General features: G+C 31.2%; 1 protein-coding gene across 1 annotated transcript; it reads left to right on the top strand.

The window, feature by feature from the left end:
- Positions 1-15185: 15185 nt before the first annotated feature.
- On the top strand, positions 15186-16831 carry LOC131962835 (pro-opiomelanocortin-like). The gene is made up of 2 exons (XM_059327924.1): positions 15186-15299; positions 16430-16831. Exons 1-2 carry the CDS (start codon positions 15186-15188, stop codon positions 16829-16831), a joined length of 516 nt encoding a protein of 171 aa, XP_059183907.1.
- Positions 16832-18085: the final 1254 nt, after the last annotated feature.

Genomic DNA, 18085 nt, shown 5'->3' with positions numbered 1-18085 from the left:
TTTTATTTATGTATTTAATCTTTTATGTGTTTCTCTTTATATTTCAACATTTTATTTTTACTTTTTTAAAATGTATTTTTTATATTTCAACATTATTATATTTACATATGTATTCTTGTATTTGTTTCTCTTTATATTTCCACATTTTATTTTTACTTATTTATTCTATTTATTATTATTTATTTATCATTATTTAGTTTTTATATTTTCAATTTTTTTAATTTATGTATTTATTATTTTATTTGCTTCTCCTTTGTTTCCATAGTGTATATGTATATATGTATATATATATATATATATATATATATATATACTCACATATTCTTATTTCTGTATTTATTCATATTTAATTTCTCTCTTTATTACTGCATTTCGTTTGAACTTTTATAATGTATTTGTTTTAATATTTTCAATTTTTCTCTCTCTGTATTTATTCTTTTATTTGTATTCTTTTTATCATTATTATTACCACAGGTTTTGATTTTGGTATTTATTATTAAAATAAGTAGCAGGCATTGAGACCTGGTGGATTTGTGTTATGAGGGTCAAAAACAGAATGGTGACCCAGTTAGTGAGGGTCAGGTCTTTATGCTAAGCTAAGCTAACTGTCTGCTGGCAGAAATTAGAGATGCAGGATTTCTATGAAGTCTCGTCACCGTGGGACATTTTATTCAGAGTAAAATATTTAAAATGCCCCGTAGCAAAACACTGAATGTGAACCAGAGTTTTTTCTTCAGGGATCAAAACTGTTTGACTTAAATATGACGTCCATTTATGATAAACATTTAGGGAGGAAACAAAGACGCTGAGAGGGCTGTGTAGTGTGTGTGCATCCACTAATTATCACTTCATTTGTATATATCTGTGTGTGTGTGTGTGTGTGTGTGTGTGTGTGTGTGTGTTTATCCCTCTGGGAACACAACTGGAGCATCTTCCTGCTCGGGGGCTTCTTTCTTTCTTGGCGAATAATTAGATTAACAGCGAGGAGCAGAAAAAGGTGAGAGTTTGTTCCGCTCTGTGAGCCCACCTGGACAGAAACGGAAAGAAATCTCACTCTTTTAATCACAATCATTTTTTAAAAATTAGTCTTATTCTTTTATTTATTTCTCTTTTTATATCCACATTTTTTTAAACTTATTTATTCTTTGTTTTCTTAATATTTCCAAAGTTTCAATTTACTTATGTATTCTTTTTTTTCTTGATATTTCCTTTCTTTTTTTTTTTAAATGTACCTACTTATAATTGTATTTCTCTTTATATTGCCTCATTTTATTTTTACTTTTTATCTATTTTTTTATGTTTTATATTTTTTATTTACTTACTAGGATACATAATTAATAATAATTATGATAAAATGATAATATATAATGTTAATCTATATATTTGTAATTATTTATAAATAATAATAACAGAAATAATAATAATAATAATAACAGAAATAAATCAATCTAAATCTCATATTTAAGTTATAATTATAATTTTAATTTGAAAAATAATAACAGAAAATGATGATGATAATAATAATAACAATAATAATAATAATAATAATATTAAATGCATACATACATAAATAAATGTAGATATGTTATTTGGAGCTTGATTTCACAATAATATATATTTTTTTAAAGTATAAAAAAATAAAAAAAATTATAACAAAAAAGTGTAGTTTGTAGGAGGCAGTTTAATGCACAAAGGAATTAAAGGACAAATAAATCAACGAGGTTCAGGTTTAAACATCTCAAGTGTAAAAAGGAGACGAAGAGCAGGTCATGTGATCATGGGGGTCCTCTGGGACTTCCTTTGGGAAGTGGGTCAACCGCTTGGCAGGCTGGCTCGTTTAAACGTGTAAATGTGTAAACATACACACACACACACACACACACACACACCTCAACCCTCCGGCTGTAATTGGCGACAATGAAAATTACACACAGGCTAATTAGCAGCTCCTTGGCACAGACAGGAAGTGCAAGTGTGTGAGCGTGTGTTGTATGCTGTCCTGAATCCAGAAGTTGAACACACACACACACGCACACACACACACACACACACACACACACACACACACACACACACACACAAATTAACCTTTAGTTTTATGTGTATATCTACATACAAAACTAACTAACCCTCCATGGTGAATGTTTATGCGGTGTCTGTGTGTGTGTGTGTGTGTGTGTGTGTGTGTGTGCAACAACTCTTGGTACTTCTCTGTCTTGTCGTGTTCCTTCTTCCTGGTGTTGCTGTCAGCTGGTATCTACTATCTACTATTACTGCCCTCTTCTGCTGTTTGTCCACCACCACTCTGTCTGCTTGGTTAGCCACTAACTGTTTGTCAGTCTGGAATCTGAAGTCCCACAAGACCTTGGCCCTGTTGTTCTACACAACCTTCAATGTTCCTGTACACTATCACAGCTACTTGGTTGTGCCTCTCCATATCTGTGTTTCCTTTAGGGGGAAGAGTGGCCACCGGGAAAGTCTCAAGCCACGCCCTCTCTAATGTCCGCTCACTCTGTGTCTCTCTATTACAAAAAGGCCCCCAGAGAGATTTAGAGACTCTGGAGTATGGTTTTCGATCGTCGCGACGGATTAAACACGGGAGACTCAACTGTGGCCGCCGTCGTTAACTGTGCACAACGTCAGCAGCTGATCATAAACAAAGCAGCATGGCTAATTATGCACAGCATCTCCGCTGATCGTAAACATAGTGATCGTGAATTATAACCGGCATCGCTAACTTAACGAGCCGCCGACCCCCACGGCTCATTAAGAAGAGTAACAACGAGTCTCCAAAAGTCTCCAATAACACCAGAAAAAGTCACTGGATTTGTCTCCAGTCGCTTTCTTGAAAAATAGTCGCTAAGGGGGTCTGAAAAGTCGCTAAATATAACAACAAAGTCGCTAAGTTGGCACACTTTTACAAATGGCGCGTGGTGAGAGTACTACGTCACATCCTGCTTAGCGGTCTATCCAATCAGTAACCAGGCTTTTTTCAGGGGAGAAAAACGGCCCTGCTCTTCTATAGGGACGAAAAAAGTACCATCAAAAGATCGATTAGATGGCTCATATTCAAATTAGGGGCATTTCGGCGAGTGAGACCCGCCTCATTACGGGTATTGGGCGGTAGTGGAGACAGCCTTCATGTACGCTGTTCCAGCTTGCATCCTAAACCCTGCTATTACATTCTGGACTGTTGCTTACTACTCCTTGGTCTCCTTCTTTCTGCTTAGGGTGCCTGATTGGGGAGAGACCCTCCATGCATGGTGAGCAGCTTCCTTGTCTTGTTATCTGTGGCTTCTACCTTTTTCTTGCCAATCAGCTGACTTTTCAGGACTTGCCGGACCCTCTAGAGGTATTTCACTGTGGTTGACTTCCTTGCTTTTGGGATCCCGAGGTACTTGTAGCTGTCCTCAACATCTCCTACTCTGCCCTCCGGTGACTCCACCCCATCAGTTATAATCATCTTTCCTCACTTTGATACCATCAGATCAGATTTTCCTTTAATGCCATTGCACAAAGTAACAAGTACTAGGACAATGAAATTAGCCATCAACCTGTCCAAACATATACTTAAAACACACATACAATATGACGGAGGTGGACAGGGAGACAAAGATGAAAGAAAGGAATGTATGCATATTTGTATATGTGGGAGTTCGAGTGTGTAAGCCTGAGACCTGCCTTTGAACTGCACCTAATCAGTCCCCATCTCAGCTAACTGGAATGACAAAAAGTGATAACATAGCAGTGCCCAACCAGGGGAATTTTATCCAGAACAGCCTTGAGCCAGGGCTGTTTGGGGGAGACCTCAGTGGTTTTTCTGATTCTTCTAGAAATGTCTGGTCCCAGTTAACATTAGTCTCTGTGGGACAGTTGATTAGAGTTAGTTAGAATCTGTCAGATTCAGGCTCACTGAGCCAAATCTTTAATTCCCATTGATTCCAGAGTAGGATGTCTGCGACCAGCACAGATTTTTCTACAATCTGTCAGAGTGAAACTTGTGGGAACTAGCACAGGTTTTTCCTGAAAATTTCAGAAAATTTCACAGCCTCTCTTCACTCTAGCTGTGATGTCATCCACTCTAACTCTGAACTGAACTCTAGTCTAAAACCGTTACAAACACAACACATAACACATTATAAACTTATAGACTCACACTCAACGGGAACTGAGGTTTTGTCAAAATGTCTATTTGGCCCAATAAAGTCCCAAGTCTGGTGACCCGTTTAAACTTTTAATATTTTTTCTACGTTAAAGTATAACAATTTGGCACAGCCCCAAAGTGACACATTTCTGAGCTCTTTCCACATTGACTTTCCATTATTTTCAATGGGAAATTTTATCTCAGTTTTACAAAGAGTGAAAGTGTTTTTCAGACATTTGTTGGAAAACATGGGATATTTCGTAAGGTTTGAAATGTATGACAAGAAAAATAATACGTTTTTATTTTTGTTTTCATACAGGAATCCCATTACATTTTAATTATTTTGCCAATTTAAAAAAAACACTTTTCATGTATATTTTTATTTATTTGTGTACTTAATATTTTACATTATTCACCTTTTTCTGAATTTCCTCTTTATGAAAATTAGATTAACTATATTATTTATTATAAGAAATTTCATAAAAGAATGTAAAAATAAATAAATTATATATATAAGGAAAAATAAATACATTTACTTCATTATTTATTTAGGTATTTCTGTATTTATTTAATTTAATCGTGCTTCAGAGTGATGTTAGGACCGCACGGCTAATTTACATTTTTATATTGTTGGATGACAAAAGTCTCGCAAAATAAATAAATAAATATAGAAATACATAAGTTAGAAATGAATACATAATAAATAACTAAATTTGAATGAAAATGCACATGGAAATGTAAAAATAAATGTGGAAATACCAAACTAAATACATGAAAAATGAAGAAATAAATGAATAAATAAATTAATACACAATTACCTAAATAAACATTAAATAAATGTCAAAATATAGAATTTCCATTTCAAAATATAGAATTTCCATTTTTTATGTATTTATGTATCTATTTATTTATTTATTCATTAATTTCTACTCATGCCATTTCTCGTCCTTTATATTTATTAGTCAGAAAAATAGAGAAAATAATGATGATGAAGGAATTAGAGGTACATAACACATTAAATGAAAACTATAAAAGAGAAATTAGACTTAAAATGCAGCAACATTAGTATAATAATTAACACAATACTCGATCAAAGAAGTAATATAACAGTGTCTTGTCTTCTTTATTGGTTTTGGCAGCTGCTGCCTGCTGCTGTCTCTCTGCAGCACATTAACCAGTAGACAGCGCCCTCTGGTGTCTGTCGGCACCAATAGCATGGCTTTACACTCAAACAATGTAACATAACAATGCAATATTTGTTTCTATGAATTTCAATATGTATGTCTTTATTTATTCATGCATTATTTTTGCATTAGATTTAAAAATGTATTTATTTTTTGCCTTTGTTATGTCATGTATATAATATTGATATTTCTGCTTTGTATTAATTATCCTATTTATTTAGTATTTATGTACTTTCCAAGTGTTTATTGTTCCCGTTTATTCTTTTTAGCTGTTATAGAAATGAAAAAGAATACAGATTTAAATAAAATAACACAATGCAAAGAGAAAACAATACAGGAAATATATTAAAAAATCCATTTGAAAATGAAAAATCAGTTTAGGGAAAATAAATTTAAATAAAAATGATATAGCAAAGTTTGAAAATAAAAAAGCGGAATTAATAGAAATGTAAATTAACGATAGAGGAAATTAAAACAGATATAAATATAATTTATTTTTATTTTTATTTAAAAGTTATGTTTTAAAACTTTTTATTTGTTATTTATTTTCCTTCTGCAATCAAGCCCACATTGATTTGCCTCCAACTATTTAAAAACAAAAGTATTATTCATTTATTTCTTTTTCATCATGTAAACTTTGAAAGTGTGTCGCGGGGAAATTTTTTACAAAAATAGCAACAAAAAACCCTTATATGGGATGTCTAAAAATAAAAAAAAAGGCATACTATAGTATTTTGATGTCATAAAAACGGAAATTTTAAATGCCTAAAAATGCTTAAAATGGCCCAATTCAAGTCTGTTGATACATATAGCATAATATATCCAGAGATTACAAATAAAACACCATATTACAGATAAAATAAGAAAAACCTTTATTAGTCCCACAATGGGGGGAATTGTCCCGTTGCAGCAGCAAGTGGGTGGCAGAAAGAGGTAGAAGTAAAACAAGGATAGTGGAAAAACAGAACGAATATACACTCAAAAAAAGCAAACTGGGTGTCTGTTACCTTCTCCTTAGTCTAACATGTAGCTTCTAAATAAAATGATGGGTAACACTTTCTATGAAGACTACATCTATAGTGCATTATGAGCGCATTCATAGTGAATTATAATGCTCATTATAATCAATCATAATGCATTATGACTGCACTCATAAATTCATATAAAGCTTCATGATGCACTATATCAACAGTTATAAATATAGCTTATAATGACTTATAAATCCAAGTGTCTTATGAGTGCTCTTGACTGGTTATAAACTACAGGCTGACTGATGAGGCTTATAACTACTCATACCCCTCTATACACACACCTCAACAATCAATTGTTATAAGGACTCATAGGATGCCATAAGTATAAATAAATGATCAATGTATGCTTTAAGTAAAGTGAGGTTCATATAGACGCATCTATAATGTGGTATAGCTAATCATGATGTTTCATTGTTGGCGTTAAGTAAAGTGTAACACATTTTCATGCATTTAAAAGAAGCTATGCTGCATCATAAGTCATTTCGTCAGATACCAAATATAGAGAATTACACTAAGATTAGGAATGTAACGGTAAAGCTCAGTTTCAACCTGTAGGGGGCAATCCACGTGCATATTTTGTCCACAAAATGTATATTTTTAAGATTCACAGATTTGGAGCTCAATCAATCACCAACACTACTTAATACGTAGATATAAGGGTTGATAATTGATTGACTATTGAAATAAAGCTTGAAAAATGTACTGTCTTTTTCTCTCTTTTTTTTGTTTTATTCCTTAAACTGTAATTAAATCCCAAAACCAAAGTTTTCATATGTAAACCCTTATATTAAGTAGTGTTGGTGATCGATTGAGCTCCAAATCTGTGAATCTTAAAAATGTACATTTTGTGGACAAAATATGCACGTGGACTGCCCCCTACAGGTTGAAACTGAGCTTTACCGTTACATTCCTAATCTTAGTGTAATTCTCTATATTTGGTATCTGACGAAATGACTTATGATGCAGCATAGCTTCTTTTAAATGCATGAAAATGTGTTACACTTTACTTAACGCCAACAATGAAACATCATGATTAGCTATACCACATTATAGATGCGTCTATATGAACCTCACTTTACTTAAAGCATACATTGATCATTTATTTATACTTATGGCATCCTATGAGTCCTTATAACAATTGATTGTTGAGGTGTGTGTATAGAGGGGTATGAGTAGTTGTAATGTATTATAAGCCTCGTCAGTCAGCCTGTAGTTTATAACCAGTCAAGAGCACTCATAAGACACTTGGATTTATAAGTCATTATAAGCTATATTTATAACTGTTGATATAGTGCATCATGAAGCTTTATGTGTGTTTATGAATGCAGTCATAATGCATTATGATTGATTATAATGAGCATTATAATTCACTATGAATTTGCTCATAATGCACTATAGATGTAGATAGATAGATGTCTTCATAGAAAGTGTTACCAAATGATGTTTTTTAGTCGAACAGTTTTAAAACATGTAGTTTTAGCATAAAATGCAACACTTAAAACAACCTAATTAAATTGCTGAATATAATACTCCTGAATAATTACTATTACTATTATGTTCATTTTCATATGATAAAGGTAATCCTTCAGGCTAAACCACGTCAACCTAACTTTGTTTTGTTGGCTCAGCACAATTAATTCATGTACTGCACTATTTTAAAAAGTAGTTGTAACTACCGTATTAAATAAAGTAACTATTAATAATGTCATACAAGTTTAAATGGCCCAAGAAAATTACGTTAGTATGTTACAATTACCCTTACAAATCTAGTTGGACTGACCCTGGTAATTAAGTAACAGGAACGCAAATACATCATGTTGACCCGACATATTTACATTTTGTTCACTCAACAAAACTGTTTCTCGCTAAATGAAAGCATTTTATTTAGGTGGAAATTATTTCCATACTTTTATTTCGTTCTGGGAACAAGTTATTTTTTTGAGTGTAGAATAAATATAAAATAAAAAGGATCTAGAAAAATCTAGAAAAGGATCTAGAAAAAGCATCTAGAAAAAGGCTCTAGAAAAATCTAGAAAATGATCTAGAAAAAGATTTTTCTAGATCCTTTTCTAGATCATTTTCCAGATCCCTTTTAGAGCTTTTTCTAGATCATTTTCTAGATATTATTATCAACAAAAATCAACATACTATAGTGTGACTTTTTTGAGTGGGTCATTTTTGGACATCCCATAATATTGCGGTTTTCACTATCATTGGACAAACAATACTACTACATTTATCAACAGATTATAATAAGACCATCATCAAAATTCCCCTGGTTGAGCACTGCAGTGAGACTCTACTTTCCCTGGAGTATGTGCTTATGTTGCCGGGGTTTTTTTAATAGTTTTTTCCTCCTTTCCTCTCCTCGCGTTTTGCTGTATTTCTTTTCTTTCATCTCTGTCTCCCTGTCCTGTCCACCTCTGTCATATTGTATGTGTATTTTATACGTTTTGGACGGGTTGATGGCTAATCTCGTTGTTCTAGTACTTGTTACTCTGTGCAATGACAATAAAGGCTTCTGATTCTGAGACCAACAGAAACTCGATGGACTTCCTGGAGTCTTTTCCACACCATTGACTGTCTGAGGGAGAAATCCAGAGACATGGACCGGCAGGGAAAGGTAGGACCAGATTTTCTGCTCAAAAGCAGAAACACATCCCCCTTTATAGACAACTGTGGGTTGTGGATATTAAGGGGGGGCGATCAGGTCAACAGGAGATGTCACAGAGAGTTCTCCATCATCTGAAAGCTTAAAATTAAATTTTTTTTACTCACCTGTAACTTCAATGTTACCAAATTACCTTTAAAATTATCAAAATTCTACCAACAGGCGCTCTTAGTGTGGAAATTGTGCTATTCCTGCAACTTTTCCCCTCACAAAGCCATAATATGGAATAATGAAGATATCATTGTCAGGAAAAAAATCCATATTTAAACAGAAGTGGATTGGTAAGAACATTATTTTTGTATATTTTGATTGTCATGGTAATTATAATATAATTTTTTCCTAAACATTAGACGTAACACTTTTTTATGAAAAGAGGGAAATAACTCCACGAGGGACAGCATATTGGGATAGCATCTTTATGGACACTGACTGGAAGAAGGCCTGGACATTGCCTTATAAGTATTGTATTTCCAATAAAATAAAATAGGTTCACATCAACATTTTACACACTATATATCCAACAGATTTATATTTACCTATTTTTTTAAATATTGAAAACAAATGCAGTTTTTGCAATATGGAACCAGAAACCTTAACTCATTTATTCTACCACTGTACCCAGTCTATCAATTTCTGCACTCAACTGGAACAATATTTAGTGTGTAAAACCAAGATAAACATCTTAATTGACTGTAGAAGTGTGATAGTGTATTTTGTCCATGGAGAAAATGACATCTCCTTTATTACAAACCTATTAATTTTGTATGGCACATTTCACATACACAAACGCAAATACTCCAAAACTCCACCCAACTTCATAAGCATGAGTTTAATGAAATCCCTTACACTAACTGACACGAAACAAAGCTCTTCATCCACAGATATGTACGAGAGATTTTTCAAAGAAGAATAATGTATTTACATTTTGTTCCCTTTTTTTTCTTTTCCCCTTTCCTGTCATTTTATTTATTCATTTTTTATGATCCTCCCTACTTTTTAAAGCTTACTGGCATTACTAATAATAACCTTAATTTACTGTGATTTATTTATTTTTTCATTTTTTTTTATTTCATGTGATACATGTATATTGGAGCACCTGTCTGCTGTTCTATATACAATTGTTTGTATGTACAACCTTTTTCAATAAAGTTCATTAAATGAAAAAAAGCTTAAACTTAATCTGAGAGGCAGCTGGAATATTAATTAATTCAATCTGTTATGACAGGTTTAATTAATTAATATATTAATGTCAAAAGATGTCAAAAACATTTTTTGATAAATATTAGAGCTGATACACATATCTACAGAAATGACAGATAAACACCAATTCATGGGATGCTCAAAAAAGACCAACCCTTTTCTGGATTTTTCTAGAAGTTTTTTCTAAATCCTTTTTTTTAGATCCTTTTCTAGATCCTTTTTCTTGCTCCTTTTCTAGATTTTTTCTTGATCCTTTTCTAGATTTTTCTTGATCCTTTTTCTAGAATCTAGAAAATGATCTAGAAAAAGCTCTAAAAAGGGTCTAGGAAAAGGTCTAAAAAGGATCTAGAAAAATCTAGAAAAGGATCTAGAAAAACCTCTAAAAATGATCTAGAAAATTCTAGAAAAAGGATCTAGTAAAGGATCTAGAAAAAGGATCTAGAAAAATCTAGAAAAGGATCTAGAAAAACCTCTAAAAAGGATCTAGAAAATTCTAGAAAAAGGATCTAGAAAAAGGATCTAGAAAAATCTAGAAAAGGATCTAGAAAAAGCTTGATAAAGGATCTAGAAAAAGGATCTAGAAAAATCTAGAGAAAGATAGTTTTTAGAGATTTTTCTAGATCCTTTTTTAGATCATTTTTCTAGCTTTTTCTAGATCCTTTACTAGATGTTTCTAGATCCTTTTTAGAGCTTTTTCTAGATCATTTTCTAGATATTATTATCAACAAAAATCAACAAGTATAGTGTGACATTTTTGAGTGGGTCATTTTTTGACATCCCATAATATTGCGGTTTTCACTATCATTGGACAAACAATACTTCTACATTTATCAACAGATTATAACAAGACCACCTTAAGAGTACCGGGGCCTTTTAAAATTGAATGATTTTTTCCCGAAAAATTTTGACATATTATAGTATTATTATTTTTCGAAGGGTTCAATTTTATTTAGACATCACATTGTATTGTTTTTTTTTCAGTATTTTTGGAAAAACTATACTACTACAGTATAATTGGGCATTTTAAAATTTGACAATTTTTGACAAAAGTCAACACAAGACTTTTTTTTTTTTTTGAGGGGGTCATTTTTGGACATCTCAAAATATGGTGTTTTCTTTATTTCTGGAAAAGCCAATCTCCCACGTGTATCAACAGACTATAATAAGACCATTTTGAGCGTATCGGGGCAAATTTTTATGACTTTTTTCTGAAAAATTTCGACATGCTAAAGTATGACTTTTTAAAATGATTGCACATCCCATGAATAATTTTAGCCATTTTAAAATTTGTGAAAATAAATCAACAACTCATTCATTTCTATATATATTATATTATATTACATTTACTAAAGAGTAAAAAACATTTTATTACATGTTAACTGTTGCTTAGAATATTCAGGATTTATAATCATTAACATTATTTGGTTTATTGTCGTGGGTTTTTTCGTGTGGTTTTTGTCAGTTTAGTCTCATTTTCTGCTGTCTTTGCAGAAAGTGTAATTAAAAGTGCTCAGTAAACATTAAAGCTGAACCAAACAGTTGATTTAATGGCTGCAGCTGCAGAATAATATGCTTCCCCTCATTAAAATGTTTTTGCTTTTTGTGTGTGTGTTTGTGCGTGCGTGCGTGCGTGCGTGTGTGTAATGGCTTGAATGGAGGTTCAAGGCCTTGAGTGCAGCCTAATGGGTTTATATTTACCTGCCGTCCTCCATCTAACAAATAAAAGCGGCCCTTCACCCTTCAGAGAAACAAGGAAAACTATTTATATCATCACTACATGCGTAGTTTTACAGGATGTCATGGATTTAACTCGTTTAAGTCAATTAATTCATTTTAAACACCAATATAAAAATTGTTTTTTTAAAGATAATATGAAAACAACCGAAAAATACAATAAAACAGAAATATAAGTTAGTGTCACATTTTTTAAATTAAATATTCCCCAATTTTTTTTGATTCACTTAGTAACATTTATTTATTGAGTCTTTTATTTTTGTAGCTTCAGTCCTCCATACATTTAATTACAAGTAATTGACATTGTGTCGTTTATTTATTTATTTAAATTTTGTCAGCTTTGTTCCAACACAGGATATATAAATATAAGTAAAAAATTAACAGGAAAGCAAATAAAAAGGGGAATAAATCCTAAGATAAACACATTTTTAAAAAGTAAACAGAAATATGTATTTTAATTAATATGTAATGTTCCCTATACACCAGAAGACTTTGAAAAGATTTAGAAAAGACTCCTGGAAAATTATCGTGTCACACCTGCTCACATCTAAAGACAAGAGCTTAGAGTTTTTAGTCTCACACTGAGATTTTAGACAGACTGTCAATCTTTCAGGGTCACTATTTACAGACTACAACTAGATTCTTTTAGCAGTTTTCCTCATCATGCTCTTAGTAAAAACTGACTAAATGGCGGAGAAGCAGCTTTTGGCTCCAGCTGCTCTAGTGTGTGACTCAGTGGTTTGTGTTGAAAAAAACAACAACAAAAAGAAGAGAAGACGTCACAAAATGCCCCTCACAAAGCTGAAAAAGGGGTTTCTGTTGTTATCACATGAAAAGTTGACTATTTTACAGTAAAAATAGATATAAGGAAGAATAAAGGAAAGGAACATTTAGAAATGAATTCATCATATACATTTATTATAATATGTTTAATTGAATAATTATATTTATCAGCTCCATCAACTTTCATTTAGTTAATCACACATTAATCATCCATTATTTATTGCTTATTTATGTATACATTTATTGATACATTTTAACTGGCTCTCCTTACTGTTCTCTTTACTAAGAAACATCTAAATATATGACATCACTATATTTTTATTGAGGCATTATTGTGATGTTCCTTTTTCCTGTGGAAGTGGTTTTACTGGCCGCTCTGGAACCGGAGACCTTTCCCTGCTCATCTATTGGTTGGTGATTGTGTTATGTCACTGAGACTTGAGATAATATCAATAACACGTTTGATATTATCCAAACCAAGACTAGGAGAAGACTGATATGAAACAGAGCAGATTGATTTAATACTTTTTTCCATGACTGCATTTTTTGGTCAATTTGTGTCTTTTTAAATCATTTTTACATCTATGTTTGGTTAATTTGTGTCTATTTCGATAATTTTTCCTTTTTTGGTCATTTTTACATCTATTTTTGGTCATTTTGTGCCAACTTCGATAATTTTGTGTCCTTTTTTGCTCATTTTTACATCTAGAGTCATGGAAACATTCTTGATAATAACCAAAATCATTATGAATAAAACCATGTTGTGTTACGTCATTGAGACTTGAGATAATATCAAACGCTGTGACTCCAGTAAAACTCATAGATTTACTAAAGACTTCACCAAAATCATTTGGTGTAAGCCCAGCATAAGAAACCTTTTTTTTAAATAAACATTTCTAAAGTGGAGCTAGAGACTTAAAGAAAAGTTCATAGTAATATATAATATATATATATATATATATATATATATATATATATATATATATATATATATATATATATATATATATATATATATATATATATATATATATATATATATATATATATATATACAAAAAAGAAATGGAAATTCTATAAATTTACATGTATTTTATCATTTATTGAGGTATTTCTGTAAGTATTTATTCATTCATTCATTTATTTCTGGGAGACAATTGCATTCCAGCAATGTCAAAATGTAAAATAGCTCCTAATGTCACACATTATGATTAAAAAAATAAATACAGAAATAAATAACAAAATAAATGTTAAAAAAATAGATTATTAAATATATTTTTGCATTTATTTATATGTATTTTTTGTTTATTTATACACTGGGGTCTATGTATCTCTTACATTGCCAACAGGAGCAAAACATTTTTTGTTTTTTTTTGCCATCCAAAACAAACAAATTTCATACATTTCTTACAGTTTACATTTTGGTGTTTATTATATGTCTGCGTTAAGTTTGTTGTCCAAATCAAATCTGAAAAAAGGCAGATAATAAATTATGACCTGTTGAATTGTATTTATTTAATTAAAAAATATATGTTTTTATTTGATTAAAAGTCAAAACCGAAATGAATGAATGAGTTCATGGAAAAGAACGAGTGTGTGGGAGGAGGAAGGTGTGTGTGTGTGTGTGTGTGTGTGTGTGTGTGTGTGTGTGTGTGCGTGTGTGTGTGTGTGTGTGTCCTTGACAAAATGAGTATAAAAGTCATTTGAATCATCAGAACAGGAGAAAAACAGACAGAAAAACAGACAGACAACAAGAAAACAGCAGCAATAGGAGAAGAAGAAGAAGAAGAAGAGACGGGACAGCACGGTGAGAACATTCATTATTATTATTATTATTATTTAAATTAATTGTATAAATATTTTTACCAAAGCTAAATGTATCTGAACTATAAAATATAAATAATTATACATACTTACAAATCAAAATAAGTAAAAAAAAAAAAAAGTACAAAAATATATAATTTATTTTACAAATTATTAAATAGTAATCATAATAATAATAACAACAACACTTACTATTAAACTATTATAAATGAAAAAGTATAACTTTATGATTCCATAAAAAGTAATATTGGAAGTGTTTAAACAATTTTTAGTCTGAACAAAAATTCGAAGCTTAAAACATTACAATAGATGCATAAATTAATTTTGTAATTGTGTCATAATGTTTGCAATAAGTGTAATAAGTTATTTTTGGGGCATTCAATGGAATTTTAATGAGCTTATAGAATGATTTATTTATTCATTTTTGGTTTTGGCAGCTTATAATAATAAAAATAATAATAATAATTATTAAAAAGAGATCATAGAATTTAAATACAAAAAATATGTGTAAAACATTTAAGCTATTAATTTATGTTATTGTATAGTGTGCAAATACTGTATTTGTTGATACTGAATACTTTGTGTCGTTGTCTATGATTGGTCAGAGCAGGTGCATGTGTCCTGTGTGGCTATTAATGGCGGTGGTGGTAGGCGGGGCCAGGGGAGCTGTCAATCAGTGCTGGGAGCATCCAAGCTGCCACGAGCTGAAGTCTGACAGCAGCATGATGGTAACAACCACTTTATTTAATTAATAAAAAAATCAACTCCAAAATTAAAGTAATATGCTGTTTAATGTATTTAAATGTCTTAAATTAATTAATAACATAAAACTACATTTATTTATTAAATGTTCATGACATTAAAGAGCAAACTTAAGACTTATATTTTTAATTTGGCTTTTACTTGAACCATTTTAAATATTTTTCTGCTCATGCATCTTAGTGTTACAACATTTATTTATTTTTATTGAAATGTATTTATTTACTACTATTTATTAGTGTATATATATATATGTATATATATATATATATATATATATATATATATATATATGTATATATATATATGTATATATATATATGTATATATATATATATATGTATATGTATATATATATATATATATATAGATATATATATATATATATATATCATGCTCTACTTTTAAATTATTTATTTATTCTTTTAATCTTTTTTATCTATCATTTTTACTTTTTATTGTTATTATTATTTACTTTTGTTTTTTATGACACTTATTTTATCATACATTACTTTATTTTTATTTATTTTAACTAATTAATTTCAAAATTGCCTCCAGCGTTTCCTCACATTGAGATGGAGCTTCCTCCTTCCCTTGTAAAAGCCGGCAAAGCAGTGTTGCCAAATTAGCGACTTTGTTGCTATATTTACTGACTTTTCAGACCCCCTTAGTGACTATTTTCCAAAAAAGCAACTGGCAACAAATCCAGTGACTTCTTCTGGTGCTATTGGAGACTTTTGGAGACTCCATCTTACTCTTCTTAAGGAGCCGTAATTATGCCGCTGTGCATAATTAGCCATGCTGCTTTGTTTATGATCAGCTGCTGACGTTGTGCACAGTTAGCGACGGCGGATACAGTTGCTTCACCTCCAGAGTCTCTAAATCCCTCTGGGGGCCTTTTTGTAATGGAGACACACAGAGTGAACGGACATTTGAGAGGGCGTGGCGTGGATGGAGGGTCAGGGGCTGAGGGTGTTTGCTTGTTTTTATGTTTTTTGCACATTGTATTACATTTCTATGTATGAAAAATGCTTGATTGATTGATGAATTTTGCGTTTACTATTTTTTTCTTACCTTTCCTGCTCTTCTTCTCCAGCAGGAGTGCATCCAGCTCTGTCGCCCCCAGCTGGCAGCCCTCCCCGTCGTCGCCCACCTCCAAGCTCCACCTCCATTAGGCCCCTCCTCCTCCTCCCATCAGCCCAAACGCCCTTACTTCATGGAGCATTTCCGCTGGGGGAAGCCCGTCGGCCAGAAACGGCGCCCGGTCGTCTACACTTCCAACGGTATGGAGGAGGAGTCGGCCGAGGCGTTCCCCGGGAAGATGAGGAGGCGCAGGAAGGAGGAGGAGCTCCTGGGTGGCTTCCAGGACAAGACGCGTGGCTTCCACTTGGGCGGCAAACGCTACGGTGGCTTCATGAAGAGCTGGGACGAACAGAGCCAGAGGCCGCTGCTCACGCTCTTCAGAAACGTCATCAACAAAAACGCACCGCAGCCGAAGTGACGAGACAAAAGATCTGAAAGAGAGAGAAAATGTTTGGATACTTATTAATGGGCAAAAACATAAAGAATTATTTGCAAGCAAAAAAAGAGACATGGTTTTTATTTGGAATTAACAATAATAATCATCATCATTATTATAACCACTATTATTATTATAACAATAACCATAACAAACAATAACCATAAAAGTATATATATATACATAGATATATATGAACTGCTATAAAAATAAATGTCAAAACTACATGTAATAGACAAAAATAAAATCGATAAAATATGAATATTATAATTTTAAAATTACTATTACTATTGTAATAACAACAATAAAATAATAAAATACATATGAATAAAATAATACAAAAAATAGAGAAAAGAAAACTATTCATAATTATAATTCCATAATGAGTGACTTACGTGAAATAGACTTCTTGAGTTTTTGATTTTGCTTCAGTCGAAGATCTGTGAACAAACTTTTTAATTTTTTTAATTTTTAAATGTATTTATTTATTTGTTTCTGCATGTATTTATTCATGTCATATTTTCCTTTTATACTGTTCTCCCTATTTTCCCCCTGCAAACTTATTTATTGCTGGATTATTGTTTTTTTACATCAATATTATTTTTCTTTCTATAGCAAATAACTAAGAATATTTAATTGATAAAAATTTTAGATAAATGTGTATTTGTGTTTCAATGTGCTCCTTTATTTATTTACCTTTGTAATAATTTGTCTTTTTATTGACTTTACCATTTCAGTTTCACTTTTATTTACTTTTTTCATAATTAGATTTTTTAAAATTTCCCTGCAGACTTATTTATTTCCAGATCATTAATTTTTTTTAAGGTATCGATATTATTTTTCTGTCTATAACAAAAATAAATAAAAGAGAAATAAAATAGGTATGTTAATGAATAGTTAAATTGTTTATGATTGTTTAAAATATATATATTTTTACTTAAACAATGTGCAATAGATTCATATTTAATATTATCCCTTTTATTTCAACATTTGTTAAAAAATAAATCTAAAAAATGGAAAAAAATCTAAAAGAGAAAATCTAATTGGAAAGTAAAATAATATATAATATGTAATAAAGGAGCAAATAAAAACAGAAATAATCATTAACTCAATTTCAGATGATATTCTGATTTATTTAAAGTATAAATAAATAAACTTACAAAATTAAAAAAAGAACTAAATTAAATTTCCTAATTTTGAGTTTTGTAAACAAACACATTTTTGGGAAAAGAGAGC

Source organism: Centropristis striata, chromosome 24, assembly GCF_030273125.1.
Source record: "Centropristis striata isolate RG_2023a ecotype Rhode Island chromosome 24, C.striata_1.0, whole genome shotgun sequence".
Taxonomy (NCBI): Eukaryota; Metazoa; Chordata; class Actinopteri; order Perciformes; family Serranidae; genus Centropristis; species Centropristis striata.
The sequence above is the reverse complement of the archived record's forward strand: the minus strand, read 5'-3'. Positions and strand labels throughout refer to the sequence as shown.